The 23560-nt window shown below is 42.2% G+C and overlaps 1 protein-coding gene across 2 annotated transcripts; it reads right to left on the bottom strand.

Annotated features, from left to right (window-relative positions):
- Nucleotides 1–8025: 8025 nt before the first annotated feature.
- On the bottom strand, nucleotides 8026–10243 carry LOC124665159 (mitochondrial import inner membrane translocase subunit PAM16 like 2-like). Of its 2 annotated transcripts, XR_006990495.1 has the most exons (5): nucleotides 9999–10243; nucleotides 9836–9923; nucleotides 8920–9050; nucleotides 8239–8434; nucleotides 8026–8142 (listed from the first exon to the last, which is right to left on the bottom strand). XR_006990495.1 is itself a non-coding variant. In XM_047202562.1 (4 exons), the coding sequence occupies exons 1-4, from the start codon at nucleotides 9999–10001 to the stop codon at nucleotides 8312–8314; spliced, it is 345 nt and encodes a 114-aa protein (XP_047058518.1). In that variant the 5' UTR covers nucleotides 10002–10240; the 3' UTR covers nucleotides 8026–8311. The 2 variants fall into 2 exon arrangements, 1 of the variants encoding a protein (XP_047058518.1); XM_047202562.1 differs by having other exon boundaries at nucleotides 8026–8434; nucleotides 9999–10240.
- Between the last annotated feature and the right edge of the window lie 13317 nt (nucleotides 10244–23560).

The raw sequence follows: 23560 nt of genomic DNA, 5'->3' as shown, positions 1-23560 counted from the left end.
CGAGACTCCGAACAAAACTTCGAACTCCATTCCATATTCCATATCTACTTAAACGACATCAAACCTTAAGTGTGTCACCCTACGGTTCGTGAACTATGCAATGATGGTCGAGATCTCTCTTCGACCAATAACCAATAGCGGGATATGGAGATCCATAATGGCTCCCACATATTCAACGATGACTTAGTGATCGATTGATCCATTTACATACGATACCGATACCTTTTGTCATGCGATATTTTACTTGTCCGAGGTTTGATCATCGGTATCTCTATACCTTGTTCAACCTCGTCTCCTGACAAGTACTCTTTACTCGTACCGTGGTATGTCATCTCTTATGAACCATTCATATGCTTGCAAGCTAATTAGACGATATTCCACCGAGAGGGCCCAAAGTATATCTATCCGTCATCGGGATGGACAATATCCCACTCTTGATCCATATGCCTCAACTCATACTTTCCGAATACTTAATCCCACCTTTATAACCACCCATTTACGTAGTGGCGTTTGATGTAATCAAAGTACCCTTCCGGCATAAGTGATTTACATGATCTCATGGTTGAAGGACTAGGTAACTATGTATCGGAAAGCTTATAGCAAATGAACTTAATGACGTGATCTTATGCTACGCTTAATTGGGTGTGTCCATTACATCATTCATCAATGACATAACCTTGTTATTAATAACATCCAATGTTCATGATCATGAAACAATGATCATCTATTAATCAACAAGATAGTTATACAAGAGGCTTACTAGGGACTCCTTGTTGTTTACATAACACACATGTATCAATGTTTCGGTCAATACAATTATAGCATGGTATGCAAACATTTATCATAAACATAAAGATATATAATAACCACTTTATTATTTCCTCTTGGGCATATCTCCAACATAATAGTCTGGCAGCTTAATCCTTTTGCGCTTCTAACTGCCGTCCGTCTCCTCCTCCGACTGTCCGTCTTGGGTCGGCGGGATCTGAAGCTCTTCCCTGATGCCCAAAACTTTCAGGCCGTGTCTTGGTTTCGGCCCATCTTTGGTCCGGTCCGGCATGTTGAGAAGAGTGTCAAGCAGGCTCTCGCACACGTTCTTTGTGATATGCATGACATCAAGGCAGTGAGGTGTATCGAGAATTTCCAGTACGACAAGTCCAAAACACGGACCTCCTGTTCCATACACCAATGAGCGGTGTTGTTGCCTTTTTCTTCTTCTCTCCGGGATTTTGACAAATCTTTCTGGCACAGGGCACTCCTTCCAACCTTTCAGTAATGTATCGATCTCTTCGCCGCTCCTCTTACGTGCAGGTCCTCAGGGTTCATCTGTACCATCGAACAGATCTCCACACTTTCTCCACGAGTAAGTCTTGTGTAGCCACCTTCGATGCCCCATGTAAACAGTTTTCGAAGAACCGTGATCCTTACCAAGCTGCAAAAACACCGTCTCCTCCATGCACCTGACACATGCCTTGTGTCCATGGCACACCTGGCATGAAATATAACTGTATCCGAGGTAGTCCTGTGATGACCCACAAGTATAGGGGATCGCAACAGTCTTCGAGGGAAGTAAAAGCCAAATTTGTTGATTCGACACAAGGGGAGCCAAAGAATACTTATAAGCCTTGACAGCGGAGTTGCCAATTCAGCTACACTTGGAAAAGCAAAACCCAAATTTGTTGATTCTACACAAGGCAAGCCAAAGAATACTTATAAGCCTTGACAGCGGAGTTGCCAATTCAGCTGCACTTGGAAAAGCACTAGCAACATGGTGATGTGAAAGCAGTGGTAATATGATGCGGCGCCAGAAAATAGTTGGTACTACTTTGATGACGTGTTGACAGGGAAATGTGACGCGACAGTAATATGAGAGCAATAGTAACACAACAGTAGCAGTAACATAGAGGCAATGGCACTGGAAAATATCCCCGCGCGTAGTTGATTGAAAAGCAATGATGGTGAAATAAAGGACCGGGGTTCCCGGCTATCTGCACTAGTGGTAAGTCTCTAAATAACAAGTGTTGAGTGAACAAATTACAGCTGGACCATTGACAGAATTGAATTTAGCAGTAAGACCCCAGTCTATTAATATCGTAGGCATGTTTTCCATATATAGTCATCGGATGAAGCTTGCTACCCGCATGGGTAGCTACACACCCATGCAGTATACCAATCTGCAAGCCATATTAACTTGTTTTAGCTCAGTTTCCTAGTAGAACGTGGAATTCTAGTGTGTAAAAGTGGTTTCTGAATTTTGATTTGAACTTTTTTTTGTCAAAGTCAACTCAATATTCAAAAAGTCAATGCAAAATACGTTGGTGAGTTGACTTTGATCAAAAAATATTCATATCAAAATTCGAAAACCACTTTTGTACACTAGAATTCCACGTTCTACTAGGAAACCGAGCTAAAACAAGTTAATATGGCTTGCATATTGGTATACTGCATGGGTGTGTAGCTACCCATGCGGGTAGCAAATGCACTCTCGTTAGTCATACGTGCTCGCAATGAGAAACTTGCATAACATCTTTTGTCCTACCAGCCCGTTTGCAACGGGGCCTCAAGGGAAACTATTGGTAATTAAGGTACTCCTTTTAATAGAGCATCGGAGCAAAGCATTAACATTTGGTGAAAACATGTGATCCTCATATCAAAGTCACCCCCTCCGGTTATCCCAATTCGAGATCACTTTGGGGCCTCGGGTTCCGGACATTGACATGTGCATACAATTTGTAGATACAATCTAAGATACAATTATAGAGCCTAGATCTAAGATCATGTCACTCGTGCACTAGTGACAAGCATTAAACATAACAATATTGCAGCAACAAATACTTCACAAACTTATACGATATACTAAACATAATGATCAATCCATCTGATCCCAACAAACACAACACCGATTACATCATATGGATCTCAATCATGTAAGGCAGCTCATGAGATCATTGTATTGAAGCACATGGGAGAGAGTACCATCTAGTTACAGCCAAGAACCCATAGTCCATGCGGGAACTACTCACAAACCATCATGGAGTCGAAGTGGAGGCGGTGGAGTCGATGGCGATGGCTCCGGGGGCATTTCCCGTCCCGGCAGGGTGCCGGAACAGAGACTTCTGTCCCCCGAAACTTGGTTTTGGCGATGACGGCGGCTACGGAACTTTTCGTGGGAGGAGGGTTATTCGTTGCGGAGTTTTTTAGGTCAGAGGGGTCTTATAGGCGAAGAGGAAACGTGAGGTGGTGCACGAGGCCACCATACCACCCCTAGGCGCGGGCCAGGTCTGGCCACGCCTGGGCTATGGGCAGCGTGTAGGCCCCCTCCGGCTCTCCTTCTGGCTCCCGGGGTCTTCTGGTATATTAGAATTTCTGTGATTTTTCCAGAATTTTCCGAGCACTTTCATTTTTGGACATTTTCTGCAATAAACAAACATAATAAATAGGAACTGGCACCGTGGCACTTGTTAATAGGTTAGTCCAATAAATGTCATAAAATGATGCAAAGTGCACATAAAACACATAGGAATTTGTGTAGAACAAGCATGGAGCATCAAAAATTGTAGATACGTTTGCAACGTATCATCCTGCACCATCGTGATCAACGCGGCTGTCAAAGGGAAATATTCTTCCTCGACGGTGTCCCATGTATCTACCCCTTCCTCCGCCCACAATGTTTCAAGCTCCTCCTTTAATAGTTCAAGATACATGTTGATATCGTTTCTTGGCCGTGTCGGCCATTGAATTAGCATACTCATCTGTATGTACTTCCTCTTCATGCACAGCCAGGACAGAAGGTTGTAGATCCATACAAACACGGGCCATGTGCTATGTGTGTTTCTCTGGTTTCCGAACGGATTGAATCCGTCCGTGCTCGCACCCAACCCGATGTTTCTGGGATCTGCCCCGAAACTTCCGAATTCATTGTCCAATGCTTTCCACTGGCTTGCATCCGAAGGGTGTGTCAGCACTGGGTGTTCAATCCACTCTACATTATTTAGCACTGCCTCCTTTTTTTCAGCGTGCCAGTGCATGAGCTTTGCTTCCTTGCGGTCCGCGTAGAACCGTTGCAGTCGGGGGGGCGAGCGGGAAGTACCACACAACTTTCCGAGGAGCTTTTTTCTTTCCTTTCTTGTACCGTTCAACGTCACACAACGGACATTTGGTCTTGTCCACGTGCGCCTTGCGATAAATGATACAATCGTTGATGCAGGCATGATATTTTTCGTGGGGTAAGTCGAGAGGGCACGTGATTCTCTTGGCCTCGGCTAGACTACCAGGACACGTGTTCCCGGCAGGAAGAAGATCTTTCAAGTATTCCAGAATGTCGTTGGTGCTTGTGTCCGTCCATCCGTGTTTCGTCTTCATCTGCAGCACATCGAGCACTACTCTCAAGCGGGACTCCTCCAACCCGCGACCCGAGTCGTACAATGGAGTATTTGAGTCTGTCTCTAGTTGCTCAAGCTTTGATTTCCGCTTGGAGCCTTTCGTCTTTTCGAGAAGCATATCTTGAAGATGAGGGTCCCGCACGACTGAAGCTAGCGACACCTCTTCATCGTCGTCAAGGTTATTTTCCGCGTCTTCAACATTTTGTTCATCATGATACTGATATGCATCGTCATGTGCGACAAACTCTTCATCATCATCAATATCATGATGCCCTCCTTCTTGCCGGCCATTACCACCTGCTGCCATCGCCCCATTGACCTCCGCGTCATCATCACTCATCCATTGAGTGTGTCCAGACATGCAACCATTAGTGAGCAGGTGCCCCTGCAATTTGCCTGAATAGGGGTCAAACCATTTCCCTAGTTTGCATTTTCAACACGAACACAATACCTCCATGAGGTTATTTTCATACATGTCGGCGATCGCGTGTTTCAGATATCTCATCACGACGCTTTCCCTCATCTTGATAACCATTATCGCCTACACGGCAAGATATATAATTGATTAGGAAAAACCATATGCATCCGTCGGTAGTTTTCACGAAAAATTTCGGCATGACCTTCCTACACGGTAGGACATAGGAGCGCTAGAAATGTGTCGAAATGGAAACTTAACGAATCAACATTTCGGCCCAACATTGACAACTCATTTTTAACGCCAACACAGAACCACAAACACAACATATATGCCACACACAAGCTTTTTTGCTTCAAATTTCCAATATACGACGATTTCATTCCTCAATATGTTCATTAATCACCTATTTGGTTGATATGTTAGTCGACGAGATCGAGACGTCACGCCGCGACCATGACGTATGGATTCCGACTTTCTAGATCTAGGGTCAATGCGGGATAGATAGATCTAGTCTACATAGGGATGTGGGAGATGCATGTTGGAAGAGAAGGTTTGCTCAAAAAATATTATTTTCTTTGGTCAAATTGGCCAAATTTGGGATAGAAAGGGGCAAAAACTAGCTGGGTTGGGAGAAGCCTCGGGTTGTGTGGGTGGAGTGGAGTAGTGTGGGATGTGTGAGTGCTGGTTGGTGGCAGAAATAAGTGACAGGTTACTGTCGGCGCACCAGGCCTGGGTGCGCTGGCAGTATATAGCCGATCCGGCTGTATCTGGTCCGGGCCAGGCCCAAGAATTACTGCTGGCGCACCAGGCTAGGGGCGCACCGACAATAGTAAATTACCGCCAGCGCGCCCCTGGCATGGTGCGCCGGCAGTAATTCTTCGGCCGGGCCCGGATCGAGCGAGCCCATGCCAGGATCTATCCCCGACGCATCATCCTGGCTGGTGCGCCGACAGTAGACCTTCATTACCGGCGCGGTGGCAACAGGGTGTGCCGGCACCACTTGCCACCGGCCCATTCATAATGTGGTGTGCCGACATTAGCTCTTCCACCTATAGGTTTTTTTCCTAGTAGCGTTTGGATTAAATAGTTTGGCCTCAGCAAGGCTCCCTCACACTTTCAGGTGGTTTAGAGAAGGCACTATCCTGTGTCCATAGCTCATACGGTATTTTAGGCACCGATTTGCTTGGTACTCTGTTTAGAATGTGAATAGCGGTTTTTAACGCCTCAATCAACAATCCTAATATCCATAATAATTCAACGGCCGAAACACTGGCTCCAGATTGTGTCATCAAGACCCCATCGAGCGGGGACTTGCAAAGTCGCTTGGCACCTATGGCACATTTCCCTGCGCCGAGGAAGTGCTTGTAATTTAGTTCAGCTAGCAAACCTGGCTCCGAGTGTCCAGAAACTTCACAGCCCTTTTGGTCCGCGTGTATTCAGAATTTAAGTTTCGCAAATTCTAGGTTTTGTAAACGGGTATCTTGTGAGCATTTACAAATTTATTGTAACTAGAAATTTTGACACTTGTATATTTTTTAAACCAGCGCAAAAGCTTTGCTCTAATCTATTAATTAAGAAAAATGTTTACATGAAGTACATGTATACAATACAATACTCCCTCCGTTCTTTTTTAATTGACTCAAATTTAGTATAAAGTTGTACTAAATTTGAGTCAATTAAAAGAGACCGGAGGAAGTACAATACAAGGGATTACTCTCCCAAAATGAGGTGACCCAAACTTTTGGCACCCACAAGATTCGAGAGGCGCGCCTCTCTCTTGTTCCTATCTAGGACAACAAACAACGGATCACTCTTATTACAGAAGATCTTATCGTTATGCCCGTTCCACACCTCCCAAGCGATAAGGAGGGTGACAGATGCCATGCCCTTGCGATTTTGGACGAAGCCCCCACGCCATGATCTCCCACCACTTGGAGAAGTTGAGATTTGCCCAATTATGTTGGTTACTCTCTGTTATTCCAAACCATTTCATGACAGAGCTCCAAATGCGAGTAGTGTAGCGGCAATGAATAAAAAGGTGGTTGAGGGATTCCGCATGTTACTTACAAAGAGAGCATAAACCGTAATTTGGCTACTCACGCTTCACAAGCGGTCGGCCGTCCGAATCCTATTTTGATTAGTGAGGCACGCAAAAAAATTGACAATTTGAATTTTTAGAAATGGTACCATAGTATTACATAAGGTGTGGTAATCGCTAGAAGCACTCGTCATCGTACGTTGGCATTCTTTGGCTCTTCTATGTACAACCAGGTATAGAAGCAGGACATTGGCATTTTTCTCGAACATGGCTAAGGTGAAATAGGTCCTCTCTGTTCCCAGGTTTGAAAGCCAACAGTCCTCGCGCCAGGAGGAAGTTGGAGGTTGCAAGGGAGATTGCCGTGATTCCCCCATCACATGTGTAAATAATTCCAGATTGGTCATGTAGTTTGTACTGTCTTGTATAAATTGTAGGTAGATGTCAAAATGTTGGTCCAGGTTCTCGCATTTCTCGAGCTCCAACATCGATTTCTCAGAAGGAAGTAATCCCTGATATTTTAGCAAGCCATGCGTATATTGTACAGACCAACCACTTGGGTAGAATGCTATGCGGCATATGTAGAGAAGAATCTGGCCAGCAAAATCATGATATACCGCTGTGATTAGTCCATCTCAGTCAAGGAATCGCCAAAATTTTGAAGCCTTTCATTTTTCAACTTATATTCCCTTTAGTGCTTCTTATTATGCTTTGAAGGCCATGGTAATGTTTAACACCGATTATAGAGTTGGGAATGCGAACAAACAAGTGATGTACTACGTAGAATAAGATGACAGAACCCTGAACCGTGAAGCGGGGACTGATGCCATTGTGGTTACAGTAAATGCAGAGGCCAGAGCAGTAGCAATATCTAACTGAAATATGCCCATTCTGCACTTGCAAGTCAGCAGAGAGTTGTTTCTTCCTGATTACTGTTACTTCATGTATATCGATCGACTCGTCTTCTGGGAAGAATGCATAGTGTTGATAAGGAAAAAATTCAATTGCAAAAAAAGTACAAATTCTTCAGATCATATCTTTGCACTGACATTAACAACAGAGTTTCTATCTTCTTATTTTGTCTCCGTTACAGCTCAAACTTCATGTGCACATTTTCCCCCAATTCAGCGCAAGTTGTAGTTTTGGGGACAGTTACTAACTCATAATCCTGATTCAGAATTACGAGCGAATGAACAAACTGGTAAATCAAATCCAAAACACAAGCTGGTACAAGAATCAAGTGATCACAATGATACCAAGAATTTGACATCTGAGTTTGCAAGCAAACAAGACGCTGCAACTAAAAATAGAATTAAATTGTGTTTCTTTTTTCTGAATATATTATTCAAGTCAAAGAGAACAGCTTCCTGTTACAGCCATTTAACCTGATGCACCCAACAAAACTGAGATAGAACGGCCATCTCTGGCCACACCCACAAATCGGTCGATTAGATCAAGTGGAACCTAGGCCATGTCTCAGTTTGTGATGTCAGGCTTTTCATGATAAATGGATTCCAGACATTCTTTCGCTCGGTGAACCTTTGACTGGAGATAAAAGCTTCCGCTCTTAGCGTTCTTCTCGAACATTGTATCGTACTTCTGCAGAATATTCAATAGGGAGAAATCTAGCATCAGTTTGTGTGTATAGAAAAAGACTATACCAATATGCCTGTAGTCCTAACAATCTTAACTATGCAATGTTCATACAGAGCAAATAAAATGAGCCTACATGATGCTGGGATTATTTAATACGTCTGTGATTTAACATCAATTTTAAGTTGAAGCATGTGCATGCGCTAGCATCAGTTTGTGTGTGAACCAAATGGTTATACATGTGGTTCTAACAATCTTAACTGCGATGTTGATACAGAGAAAATTAAAAGGCAACCCACAAGAGGTTAACATTGTTTAACACTTATGCTATTTAACACCAGTTTTTAGATGAAGAGATTGCTGTATAGTAACAATCTTAATTTCTGCAAGCCCATGGAGAAAAGCCTTAATTCATGTAGATATCATAAAGAATAAATAACAGTTGATAGAAGATAAAAAAAATCAGATTTTATTGTCACACACGCACACACCTTCAGGATCTCCTCCCAACTCGTCTTTTCACTGACACCTAATATTTGCCGGGCTTCTTGCTCAGTGATGGCCTTGCTAGCCTTTCGAATACCATTCACAACCTCCTGGGCAGCTCCAGAACTATTTGCATCTATAAGAAAAAAAAAAAACCATGAACGATTAGTCACATTGAGAAGCAACATGTCAGCCAGATGTTTCTATGCATCTAAGCAACCGAAAGAAGAGCCAATATCAAAGATAGTGTTTACAATTGTGTCAGAACTGTGTCTTGGTAGGAATAGACCAATTCAGTACACACCAGTGATCACCAAAAATTACCAAGGAGATCCTAAATTACTGAATGACATATGTATGCAAACAAGGGCCTTTATCTAAGTGATTAAGCTTTGTCTGGTATGGACTGCATAAGTTTCACAAGAAACAGTTCCAAAAAAGGGTCTAATGAACCAAAGCCGAATGCAGTGTTGATTAATAAACAATTTAATCAAATAATTAGTAACACTGCTAAATGAAACCTCTATGTACATCCGACGATACCAAGTGCTACATACCATAGTTGACAGAAACAAATATACAGTGGATAGTATCACGTGATTATCAAATAACAAACTTCTTAACATCGTTTATTTACATTTCAACAGCGCAGCATTCCAGAATATATGCCCATTAAGCCTACAGTAAAGCAACACAATGCCTATTACCATCATTAAACCATCACTCAACTTTGAACGGCAAGGGGCACTACATGTTCAACCTAGATATCTAGTCGTCTAGGTGCAAAGTCGTCTAGTTATTACTACCAATAATCATCCCCACCAATAAGTAGCAATCGAATACGGCCATGGATTCACATTGTCAGGGGCAACCTTAACAGAAAGCAACAGCGGAGGAGGAGGAGGGGGAGAGAGCACTCACTGACGATGGCTTGGCGATAGGCCTGCACCACCGCTCTGCCCAGGACGGTGCCGCCCATGACGAGGAGGTTCGCAAGGAGTCTTCCGGCCTGCCGAACCAGCGGTTAATTCAGCTTGGTTACGGATCAAATCGATGAAATTTATCGAAAAAACAGCGCACGTACCATCTCGCGCTGATTCTGTCTCCGGCGGCTGTCGCGGCGACGGCGGAAACCCTAGGCGCGCGCGGGCGGGCGGTCTGTCTCGAGGCAGGCGCGGCGCCGCTGCGGGCGGGACGGGGACCGCGGGATGGTGGCCGCAAGAGGGACGCCCTCCCTCGAAACTGGACGCCGGCGGAACCGGGGGCGATGGCGATGGCGGCGGCTGCGGCGAGTCTCTGGTGGTGGAATCGGGTTTGGCTCTGGCGAGTTGTGTGAGGAGGAAGAGGAAGCCAGAAAGGGCTTTTCCGGCTTTGTGTATTGGGTTTGGGTCTTCCCGATCTCTTCGTCTTGGGAAGCAAGAAAGACGATCGTAGTGGGCCTCGGACTGGGAGAGTTGAAGTGGACAGCGCGCTTTGCGTGGCTGGGCAGAGCGCGAAATATTATATACCGCGTACCGCGGGACAAACACAGCGCTGCGCACCCCGGGAGCTATTGGGCCAGGCCCAGATTTTCTCAGTTTTGGATTCGGTTTTATTTGTCGGTTCCGGTTTGCTGTTTTTTTTTTCTATAAGACATTTTCTTTTGTGGCTTTTCTCCCAGTATTTCTTCGTTTTTTTCGCAAAATGTTCAGGCTTTAAAAATGGTTAGATTTTAAAAGTTTCAAATTTGAAAATGCTGAGATTTTTGAAAAAAAATGTTTTGAAAAATCTTCAGAACTTAAAAGGCTTATATGTAAAAGATGTTCAGCTTCTGAAAAAAGAGGTCAAATTTTAAAAATGTTTATGTTTTAAAATTGTTTCAATTTTTTTTTTTTGAAATGTTTTATATTTTAAAAATGCAAAAAGGAAAAGAAAGAAGAGATGATAAAGAAACAAAGGACAAGGAAAAATTTAAAAAGGGGAAATCTAGCCTAATGGGTCGGCCCCACATACAACGCACATCACATGGCGCGGCCCTGGGGCATCGTTTTGTTGTTTTGCTTTTGTTTTCTCCCAATCATCTACTACTTGTAGACATTTTCTCTCTAAACGCACGCCATACAATGTACACGGCCCAAACAAAATGTAATCTGATCCGTTATACGTTGTGCAACTCAACAATTTAGATTGATAGAGTGTGCTCCGCAGTCAAAGGGAAAACCTCATGTCCGTAGCCCCTCCCAAACATCGCGTTTGCGCAGCCGATGACATGCTTTCATGCCCCCGGCGTGCCCTCCTTGCACCGGTGGGGCACCCCGCCGATGATGTTCTTTGGGAGCTCCTCTCCGCATCTTGGGCCACGCCCCTTTTCACCTCCAAAGTTGTCCTCGTTAAGCTTAGTCACCTCGTCGAGGACTTTCAATTCTCCTAGCTCCTCCACAACCGTCGTCTCTTACTATCTGGGGTCTAATCCGTCCGAGAGACCCTGCCAGTCTGCCTCCAAGGTGGAGGTCAGTGGACCCGACCCAATTCGTTGGTAACGGGCGCTCGTCTAGGGAAGACCTCGACCAAAGGGAGCTCAGGGAAAGGGGCACCTCGGCAAGGGGAGGCTCGGCCATGAAAGGTCCATGGAAAGAATGATGGGGCCATGTTGGGGAATAAATGGAGAGAGAGAGAGAGAGAGACGGGAGGGGGAATCAGTTGTGGAGCAATATTGTAATTTTAAGGTTCCTCAACCCTCTAAGAATTCCTCATGTTGGGGCATTTGAGCAAAGATTTGCCATTCTAATGCAGAGAAGGGCTAGGATGCATTGTACTGCAAAAGGGTTGGTAATGAAGCTTGGGAGGGTGAAATTCTCATCTCATTAATGGAAATTTAGGCATACAAGTTAGACCTACATCCACCGGCACCGTGAATAGTATGGAAAAACTGTATTAATCTGTTCATGTGCAAAATGTTCAGGCTTTAAAAATGGTTAGATTTTAAAAGTTTCAAATTTGAAAATGCTGAGATTTTTGAAAAAAAATGTTTTGAAAAATCTTCAGAACTTAAAAGGCTTATATGTAAAAGATGTTCAGCTTCTGAAAAAAGAGGTCAAATTTTAAAAATGTTTATGTTTTAAAATTGTTTCAATTTTTTTTTTTGAAATGTTTTATATTTTAAAAATGCAAAAAGGAAAAGAAAGAAGAGATGATAAAGAAACAAAGGACAAGGAAAAATTTAAAAAGGGGAAATCTAGCCTAATGGGTCGGCCCCACATACAACGCACATCACATGGCGCGGCCCTGGGGCATCGTTTTGTTGTTTTGCTTTTGTTTTCTCCCAATCATCTACTACTTGTAGACATTTTCTCTCTAAACGCACGCCATACAATGTACACGGCCCAAACAAAATGTAATCTGATCTGTTATCTGTTGTGCAACTCAACAATTTAGATTGATAGAGTGTGCTCCGCAGTCAAAGGGAAAACCTCATGTCCGTAGCCCCTCCCAAACATCGCGTTTGCGCAGCCGATGACATGCTTTCATGCCCCCGGCGTGCCCTCCTTGCACCGGTGGGGCACCCCGCCGATGATGTTCTTTGGGAGCTCCTCTCCGCATCTTGGGCCACGCCCCTTTTCACCTCCAAAGTTGTCCTCGTTAAGCTTAGTCACCTCGTCGAGGACTTTCAATTCTCCTAGCTCCTCCACAACCGTCGTCTCTTACTATCTGGGGTCTAATCCGTCCGAGAGACCCTGCCAGTCTGCCTCCAAGGTGGAGGTCAGTGGACCCGACCCAATTGCTGGTAACGGGCGCTCGTCTAGGGAAGACCTCGACCAAAGGGAGCTCAGGGAAAGGGGCACCTCGGCAAGGGGAGGCTCGGCCATGAAAGGTCCATGGAAAGAATGATGGGGCCATGTTGGGGAATAAATGGAGAGAGAGAGAGAGAGAGAGACGGGAGGGGGAATCAGTTGTGGAGCAATATTGTAATTTTAAGGTTCCTCAACCCTCTAAGAATTCCTCATGTTGGGGCATTTGAGCAAAGATTTGCCATTCTAATGCAGAGAAGGGCTAGGATGCATTGTACTGCAAAAGGGTTGGTAATGAAGCTTGGGAGGGTGAAATTCTCATCTCATTAATGGAAATTTAGGCATACAAGTTAGACCTACATCCACCGGCACCGTGAATAGTATGGAAAAACATCATGTTCTACCACAAACTACAGAAGGATTTACCTAGAATAGTTGGTACCATCATGTAGATGGTGTTGGAATACTGCTCCGACGCATGTATATATGTTCCTATGATTAACAAGCAATTGATGAACTAAAGGTGATTGTTGAGATGTTTTCAATACATATAAGAGTTTTTTTTTTGGAAAGCTCTCTACATAACCTCATAATTGCTCTTAGTTATTTGATTGCAGCTATTCTTTTAACCTATGTAGTTGCATATACTTCATTTTGAAATTGGTGATTATTACTTAACAAGAGATTGTCATTCTGAATTCTGATTGTATAGATATTGCCATGCCATTTTGTAAAAATGCAAGATCTCCTTGTTGCTCATGAATCAAGCCTAGCCACCACAAATTAATTGCAGCCATGGAAATTTTCTGTACTCCCGCCGATCCATAATAAGTGTCTTAGTTCAAATTTACACTACCCCCTTAGTAAAACCTCAAGATTTATCATGAATCGGAGGGAGTACTAGAATTCTTTCAATATCTCACATGCCACGCGTTATGCGCATCATAATAATTTCTTTCCCTCAATTGCCAGTTTGCATATACGGGTCAATAGAATATGTGCTAGCAACTAATGTTTTTGTATTTGCAGTTTTGATGCTTCAAAATGGACTATCATTATTGACAAATACTTGCACTTGAATAATATTTACAACTATTAGTTGACCGATTGTTCTTGACAAGAATTTTAAGGTAAGGACTTCTCTTCATTTTGAGTACTCCTGGGTGAAACTTTTACACCTTTTATTTCACAAGTTAATATACTTTTATGTCCATCGCTTCTTATAACTTTTTCTTTATCTTGGCTGCTCGATATTACTATTACTAGCCATCTAAAATAGTAATGAATATGCACGTGTTCCTAAATTCGTTTCTTTGGAACAAAAGGGTAAAGAATGCTGCTGATGTCGGTGACACACCTAATAATAGCCGAGCATTAACCTTGAGAAACTATTTTCAGGTAGTTGCATTGATAATTTCCTAATTTGTTGTAGTTCTTGTTTTCTGCTGCACTTCATCTATTGAGCTCTTGTCAAGTTCTCTGAAATGACTGCATTACGGATTGTTGTAAGCATATACTACCTCCATCCCAAGGCTTAAGGCCTATTTTTTTCTTTTCAGAAAGTTAAACTATGTTAAGTTTAACTAAGTTTTTATAAAAAATCATTAACATGTCAAATACAAAATTAATATTATTAGATAGATAATGAAATATATTTTTATGTGCTATCATATTTATTGATAGATTATTCTAAAATTTTGGTCAAACTTTACTTGCTTTGACTTTTCCAAAAAAAAAGCCTTAAGCCTTGGGATGGAGGTAGTACGATCTAAAGGTCGGCAAATTCCACCATGACAACTTGACATCTTCTGTTCAAGTGGAGTTGCTTGTACCTGACCAAGACCATGAAGGTACGCCACGATGGAAGGCCTCTCGGTCTCACCTTGTGATTTGAGCAAGCGTCCAACAATATAAAGGAAACTTTTAGGATCTGGGTTCAGCGAAAACCGATTGAACTTACTCTGGTAGTAAGTTACATAGTTGTCGTGATCTTTAAGTTACAGAACTTTCGGAAGGGGTGAGGTTCCTTCATACTGTTTATCTAAAATTTGTTATTTTGGCCTAAACTACATAGTTTCAAATTTGAGTATAAAAAAGCACACACGTACATACGTGCATCATCTAAATGCAATTTTTTTGTTTGAAATTTTCTGTGATCCGACTATACGGATTTTAGACTCGCACACAGTAAACTGGTTCCCTGAACCCAGGTTCTCCTACGTATTTCGCGAGCAATCGTAGTCTCTACCAGCTTGGTGCAAACTCGAGTAGCTGTTTGAGCTTGTGTATCATGTTTTGGACCTTTTGGTGCTTGACAACTTCACAACGAGCAAAGTAGCCAGTATTCGCGCCGTCTCTGTCTGTCACGATTCTCCTGCTCACTCACGCGGCTTCCTTTCATTTGTCTAGTCCTTCGCGCCACATCGTCCCGTGATGTGCGCCTTGCAGTACCTGTCTGCTCGCGTACCTTCCGGTCTGAACTAGGACTCGTCTTTGACTTGCACTGGGTGCCAGTGTGCTACGGATCATCAGAAGCTCCAAACTACCTCTATGTCACCGCTAGGGTACACGTACATGCCGAGAAACTATGCACCCCGTCCTACTCGTACTCCTCCTCGACCGCGACGCCGGCCGTTTACTACTCAGCTATAATCACCGCACACTACGAGTTCCTGCGAGTTTCTTATGTTGCTTCAACGGAGATGGCAAAGGAAAACCGGGTTCGTCTTCGCTGCTTGCTCGATACGCGGGTACACACGCGCAAATGTTAACATCATGCTGCAAGTACTACGTTCCCTCTCGTCAAACACCTATTTTGTCCTCCACCGCTGAGACCAGATTAGTTGATTTGACACAGGACGCTAATCGACCAATCGTGATAGTGGCTGCGGCTTCATGTTTCACTTGTGGAATCGTATCCCTACCGGGGTGAAGCTGGGTATGGTCTGCGGCTGAACGTTCATACGAGACTATCGAGGGTTTATTTTTTCTATTCCGGCTATTGTAGCAGATGTTTCCACAGTTTCGGAATCAGATGTCGCAAATTTATCTAAATCCCATATATTAGTATAGACAAATGTGCGCAAGCAATTCGAATGGAGTAGACATGTTATTACTACATGACACGGTTATTAAGCATCAATGTATCATACCAGATGTTTTACATCTGTGTGGTACGAACCGGGAAACTCTCATTTGCAACTAGTTGCGCTCGCACCCCATTTTTTGTTGTGACACTTCTAAGTTTCCAAAAAATGCAAACTAAAATTCTACATATACATATTGTGTTGTGTCTTGTGCATCTGTGAAGTTTCATCCAAAAATATGTCAAAATGTGACCTGTGTAAAAAAGAGAAGACGTACGTAAATAGTGTCACGTACTATTTACAGATCATTTGTTCTTTTTGTGTAGGCCACATTTTGACATATTTTTGGATGAAATTTCACAGATGAACAAGATACAATATAATGTATGTCTAGAATTTTAGTTTTCATTTTTTGGAAACTTGGAAATGTCAGAACAAAAATGGAGTGCGGGCGCAACTAGTTGCGGAATATCCCCTCTCGGTACGAACCTTACTCCCTAATTTCCAAGAGACAAGACCTAACTTGAATAAACAATCAACGCATTCTAAGTTTGACCATTAGGAATAGTAAAGGACGTGCGCACGATGGGATCTGGGACACTACACAAGGCATCAACGGTGATGCTTTTTTTGAAGAAAAAAGAAGAAAGTTTCTAGGACCAACACCTAATTAACCCCTGACAACTTAGGAAATCCGTCGCCCGGAGGGACTACCGCGGACATGTTTTGCCGATGAAGAACCACAATCCAAGATCAATATTATTATTATATTTTCTATAAATACTGTTTCTGTTGGGCCACGCAGGAGAAAACAAACCTTTTTCCTACGCGGTACTTCCAGGATCTAGCTGAGCAAGAAGGTCACGAGGATTGCCACCAGCGCATGTGCTGAACTTAAGGAAGCGCACCGGGGCAGTGCAGTCCTCGATCTGTTCCAGACTGATCCCACGAACAACTCCCAGATCCGCGAACTCCTTCGCATTGAAGCTCACACATGCAACGCCTGTGATGGTATCCACATGTACGAGAGGAGTACCGACGGTGAACTGCTAGATCCAGTACGGCGGTTGGATGAGTGGGGATAGGGTTTCTAACTCATGGAATGCTCTAACCATACCTTTTGGGCAACATCCACACCACTTTATATAGTAAGTGAGTGTGGGCTTCACAACCTTGCAACCCACTCACTTGGGCCCTATTCTGGTCACCGTGAGTCTAGCTCACTGATTTTGTCCTGGTCCGATTCGAGTCCTACTCGAAGCGACTCCATTTCAGTCGGATCACATCCAACTGGTTCCTTGCTCTTAAGTGTGTGATCCTGCAGGTTTACGACCACTTAGACACGACTAGAGTTACCCCTCCAAGTATCCCACCATGGTTCCGAGTATCACTCACTTCCATGAACACTTGCTCTCAAGTCGATAACTAGTAGCAGCTCCTAGCAGAACGTGTCAGCTCCCAAGTGACGCAAAGTCATGACGACTAATCTTTCAATGTGACTTATGTCTAAGTCTTTTTTGCCTCACGATATACCTTGTCAAGCTATTGGTGATTTTTCTTCATCCCTTTAATAGCTCAACTCTCTTCTCGATCCGTGATATGTGATTCACCCGACTAACCCTTAGTCGACCGCCTCCGTTAACACTTAACCGAGTCACTCATGGACATGCTTTCTGAATCATATAATCCGAGAGGGACCATAGAATATCTCTCCGAGTGGAGGAGCAAAATCCCATCTTGGTTATCCATCTCACGCAGCTTGTTTCTCAGTCGACCCAAACTCTACCTTTATAACTACCTTCTTACAGAACAACATTTGACAGAATCTAAGTCGGCCGATCCACAACTCAGACCATGCATAACCTTAAATCTAAGGATTACATTGGTTGAGACACGCAAATGACGACTTTGCTCGTTGCGTCTCAATGTGGGTCAATCCGACTCGCTAAACACTTTAGCCGAGTCCGTGTAAGTCGGATTAGAATCACCATGCCCATGATAAGTGGAACGGAGCCATCAGCCGACTTGCACATTAGTCTAAGTCGTGTGTTCAACACAACCTCGATGACTAAGGACAAATTCACTTGAACAACATAAGTATAAAGTTCCACAACCGAATCACGTATTCGATGATATATGCAAGAGTTCATACAAGCACAATCTTACTTCATGAATACATTAGGAAATACATCATCCATGATTGCCTCTAGGACATATTTCCAACGGTTTCATAGTATGTTGATTCACTATTGTAAAAGCTGATGTTTTCTTATATATATTTGATTAAACTTAATAGGTTTTGACTTTTGATTAAATTTGTACGCATTGTCTTCTTTAATGGAGATAGTAAAGTATGTATCATAAGTGAATAATATATTTATAGTCGGTGATCACATTAAATCTTTCGGGTTCCAAAATACAAGGATGAACGACCAAACACAACGGCAACAGACCCACGCACAAATGAAAAATGCATCAAGGTCCCTTGAAATTTGGCCTTGACACCACCTGCAACCGATCTATGTTGTTGCCAAAGCACGAAACGGAGAGGGAAGAGATTGGCTCCATACTCACATAGATAAGGTAAATCCCCATTGCATCTTCCATGCTTTGTAGGATGACGTCGCTGCACCGAGATGAAGGTCAAGCTTATCAAACTCATGAAGTGTCGTTAATAAATGAACTTATAGTAGCAAAGTGCTAATGAATATCACAGTCATGCAACACCACTCACACCATTCAAAGAGTGACCCCCTTCCCCATGTTGTCTCCATCTTTTGTCGTTCATCCTCACCCGCCACCATTTACGTCTTGCCTCCCTCCTCACATTTCTCGAATTGTTGCCCTTCTTCATGCTTCCTCGGACTACTAGCACAATAAGATCCTTCACTAGCCCACGCTAGCTCACTAGATGTTCATCATGTGGATCTAGAGTTTTTTTTTGTTGTGGTCACAGTCGTGGTCACACTTGTTAATGAGTTGCCTCGCTTTGTCACTCGCACTAAGGTCAACCTCCCTTCTCCATTACTCCCACCATTTCAAAATAATTAAGGTTCAGATTTGCCCTGGGTATTCTGGCCAAGTTTATAGAAATAATCAACACGTACAACATCAATTTATTTTTCTTAGACTCATCATACAATATATTTGTATACTGTAAAAAAATTAACATTGTAGATGTTGTCACATTTTCTTCAAACGCGGTTAAATCTCAAACAATTTGATTTATGACAAACCTAAACTTCAATAATTTTGGAACCAAGATAGCGGTTTGGAATTTTTGTTGAACAATTCGGTACCTGTAATTCAATACAATTTGATATGATATTAGAGCCAAGAGTTATACTATAATAAAAATAAATGTGGCAGACTCAATTACACTGTCAAAGACCTAGATGATAAAACTTTCCATCAAATTCGAACTTATGGACGAACCAATCTGTTCATAAAAAGACTTACCTATGGTCGATTATGTACTCAACATAAGCTTAAAAAGACTTACCGGTATCAATAATCTACACATTAACAAAGCAATTATGGACCAAAGCCAACGAATCAACATAAGTGTCACATTTTAGGACATCAGGAGTATTTTAGGTACACCATAAAGTGACCATCGCCACAAGGCCATCCACGATTATTAAACGAGCGGCGTGTCCTTTTTCATTTGGACGCATTAGCACAGAAAGGATTAATATACAAGTGGCCATACGTAAGACGAACACACTACAAAACTGTGCAAATAAGAGTGTTCGCACACGTCGACAGCAATATATAAATGCGGCAAGCATAGCAAAATGTGCACATGGCTCACGGAGGGCCATTTAAATAGTACGATGGCCTGTGAATTGTCAAATGTGGCAGTGTTCACATCCGGTATTACGCGAGCGATTTGCACCAACTTCTTCTTTAACCTAAGTATATCCATTTGTCTACGGCGACTGTTTCAACCCATATAAAGGTTTTTATATTGGGTAATTCGATAAAGCATCTTCCGAGCTCGACTTAATGCCTGCTTCCAACGCATTAGACTACTTACAATGAAAGTATCATAACTAGTATCATGCACTACATGCATGCAAAAAAGCTGATTGTCACATCAATTAATGATAAAAGAGATGATAGTGATATCATAGGTAGATACCGTATCATAACACGTAGAACTAGAAAAATTAATGCAAAATAAATCTTGTACACACTTTTGTAGTATTGAGATTCTACAAATCATTAAATACATGTAACATATGAAACTATTACATTAATACTATGCATTGTGAAGATAGTATCATACACTAGTATCATATGCATGATACTATTATATGATATTTCCCATTGTGACTAGACTTCACGCTGTCACGCTGAGCCAATGGTTATATCTTTGACTGGTATAGGCTCGTCCTCACCATTGGCTAATCAAGAACTCTCTTTGGTGTTGTTAGAGCATCTCCAGTGGTATCATCCAAAGCGTCCGCCAAACAGCGTCAGATCGAGTGTTTGGAGGACGCTTTTTCTTCGTGCTGTGTTTGGGGAACGTCGCTTTCCAGCCACGTTCCCCAACCTTGTTTTTTTTACATTAAACTACTTATTTTGATTTTTTTTTTGCATTTTCATTTCAATAGAGAGAAGAAATATTACACAAACTAATACATAATTGGGAACATGGTTTTACACAAACTAATACATAGTTTGAAACATGGTTTACACAAACTAATACATAATTAAAACATTGCAAAATATGAAACCCTAACTAGAGTTGGCCTCGTAGATTTCGTATATTCACTACCAAGAAAAAACACTCTCAGACACTCCACCCAAACTGAAAAATCCAGCTGGTAATGATAACCATGTTAGTCCTATGCAGGGAGAACATACAGACTCGGCCATGTTGACCCCAACTGAAAAATGGCGTGACCTATCTGAGGGCCCTAGAATTTTTTCAAAGGATCTAACATTGTTGAGTTCGGCCATCTTAAATAGTTGTGATCGAAGTCAAATTGTGTTCTTTGTAATTTTTCATTTGCTTGTTTCTTGATGTTTGTAAGCTATTTTTCAGCATCTCGTAACTCAGACGTTGTGGCTTTATTAAGTTATAAATCTGAGTCTTTGGCCTTAAGTTTAAAATAAATAAATAGGTGTGATTTTTCTCTCCAAATTTTGAATAAGCGTGATCTAACTGAAATAGCCAACAAATGGGTGCGTCTTTGTATTTTTGACCTACCTTGGACTAAAAAATAGCTAAGCCAACCAAGATCGCTTAACTCCAAAGAGCCATAGAACTTTTAATCCAAGAAACCACAAGTGGTTCAGAGTTTGGCAAAGAGTCATCTACTTCAAAGAAGTCTCGTACATCGGATCAAACCGGGTAGCTAACTGTACTTTCTTGCATATGGCAAAAGAGATACGGCAAACTCACAAAGTTTTCCACTGTATATAATGTTGTCCTACTACGAAGCTACGTACGAATGCCCAAAGCTAGAAGAGACAGGCCGCTACTATCTATCAATCGCGTCAACGACCCGGCGGGAGGGGGCCCACACGGAGTCTGGGTTTGAGTGAGTGACCGGTCTGGCCGTACGACCGGTCGACGAGAGCCATCGCCGTCGCCATCAGCCATGCAATGCAATGCACGTCGGGCTCAGCACTCATGGCCATGGCCACATGTAAACCAGCAACTTCCCCAGTTCTCATCGGTCTTCATCTTCTTCTCTGCCCCTCCACGCCACCTTGCCTAGCTTGCACGGAAAGTCGGGTCAAATCGAGGAACCGAGGACTCCCCGAGTGTGGATCCGATGAAATTTTTGCCCCTTTACGACATGTGACATTTGTCACGTACCGCTTTGTTGTCGGAGTTCCAAATTTCCAGTCATTTAACCTGCAATTGTAACCACCAAAGATGGTGTAAACAGGGCATGCACTTTTCTTTCTTGTCAGTTGTCACTCGAGAGAATGAACGAAGACGTCAGTCAGCACACAGTACTCCCTCGTTTCAAACTAACATCCTAATTTTAAGTTTCAATCTCTTCGAGTATTTTTTCTCAGAATATTCTTTTGCAATTCCAAATTGGTTTTCACAAGGAAATAACCACTCTTGTGCTTGTGTGTCTTGCTTTCATAGAGAAAAGGAGACATTGTAGTAATATCGTGAGAGAATTGTTTTTTGGATATATCCTTGATCCCAACTCTAAAATTACATCAAATTTTATAGTAGAGAGTGTACTTTTACTCATGACTAAAATCATCTTGATTTCTGTCAGAATCTATGGACAAAAGTCAATTTAATTTGAATCATGAAAATCTCAATGTCCATTTTTTTGGGGGGGGGGGGAGGTGCAGAAAAATTGTGGGCTTTTCTACTGCTCCTTGTAACTTGAGAAAAGAGATGAACAACATGCAATGCAGAAAAATTGTGGGCTTTTCTACTGCTCCTTGTAACTTGAGAAAAGAGATGAACAACATGCAAACTCTCACACTGCTCGCCACGCCTCACCATGATCAAGCCGATCTAAGCATGTAAGTTTGCTTGTTGCTATGCTTCAAGGCCTAACCCATCCCGGCATCTACGTGCACAACCGCTTAGGAGAGAGGGACAATGAGGTTTTGGGAAATGTCTCTTCATTATATGCTTCATCTAACACCACTCTATCGGTCGACAGCTTCAGGTAGGCCGACTATAGCTGCTTGGACCTCACCTCTTCTTCGCCATGAGCAAGATCCTGCGGCAAGGAAGTATATTTGGGTCTCGTTATTGATATATATTTTTGCCAGCAGCATAGCTTGACATGAAACATTGAGCGGACGAAATTTTTTTGGTGAGAAAACAACAAGAATGAGTTAGAATTAATGGAGTTTTAGTGTTTTACGACACGGATTTGGTGGACAAGGATGTAGGCGCACATGTTATTAAGAAAACAAAAAAGTGCTATTTTTTTTTTGAAAAAAACTAAAATAATTTTTGCATGTACATATTATATTGATACTTACTCGTGCCAATTCGCAAGTGAAAATACGACTATATGTGGCCTACATGAAAAAGATGAACTTGAAATTTTTATTTCTGTGAACATTACAAATCCTATCATTAGTGTTGTTTGCATATTTTGTCATTTTTATGTAAGTCACATAAAATGTATTTTTCCTTGAGAATTGGCATAAGTAAGTATCAAAATATTATGTACATACAAAAATTTATTAATATTTTTTTTAAACCTCAAATGTTATTCAAGTTTTGAATAAACGGGTGCGCATCCGCCCATGTTTCAGTAGCTATTTCCGGTTTTAGTACTATATAATGTTGGAATGCTTTCGAGCTGGGTGAGTCATGGCATAGTTTTGTTTCGATGTAGCTCCGCCATATTTTTGCGACACCATAGCATATGCTAGTTTATTACCTGTACAAACTTATAAGTCTATCATCTCATATGCAATTAATTTTAGCGGCACACTTGTCATGGTATTAGTCGAGATTAAACCTATTCCGAAATTGCTCATTATTCCAACAAAAATTTCAACAATTCTGAAGTAGACCATGTGTAATTGGCATGTGCATGCAGAAAATACATCCATGCTCATGTGTGCCAAGCACCCCTACCCACATGTGAAAACAATTGAGCTGCGCTCGAAGATACAATAGATGGAGCAGTCACATAAAAAAAGAAATTCAAAAGAAGGTTAAAAATCCGAATCCTTTTTGGGAACCAAAGATGACAAAGTATTGGCTTTTTTAATAATATTTTTATTAATTTCCACCAATATTACGTAAATCAGGGAAATTTCAAAAATAATAGACCGTTGGC

Source organism: Lolium rigidum, chromosome 6, assembly GCF_022539505.1.
Source record: "Lolium rigidum isolate FL_2022 chromosome 6, APGP_CSIRO_Lrig_0.1, whole genome shotgun sequence".
NCBI lineage: Eukaryota > Viridiplantae > Streptophyta > Magnoliopsida > Poales > Poaceae > Lolium > Lolium rigidum.
Note: the sequence above shows the minus strand (reverse complement) of the source record. Positions and strands in the feature narration are given on the sequence as shown.

Excerpts from the sequence above, each read along its gene's own strand:
- LOC124665159 (XM_047202562.1), bottom strand. Across the intron at positions 9,051-9,835 it reads CTATCGCCAAGCCATCGTCA|ATGCAAATAGTTCTGGAGCT; the intron begins GTGAGTGCTCTC and ends TTTTTCTTATAG. Across the intron at positions 8,435-8,919 it reads GTTGGGAGGAGATCCTGAAG|AAGTACGATACAATGTTCGA; the intron begins GTGTGTGCGTGT and ends AATATTCTGCAG.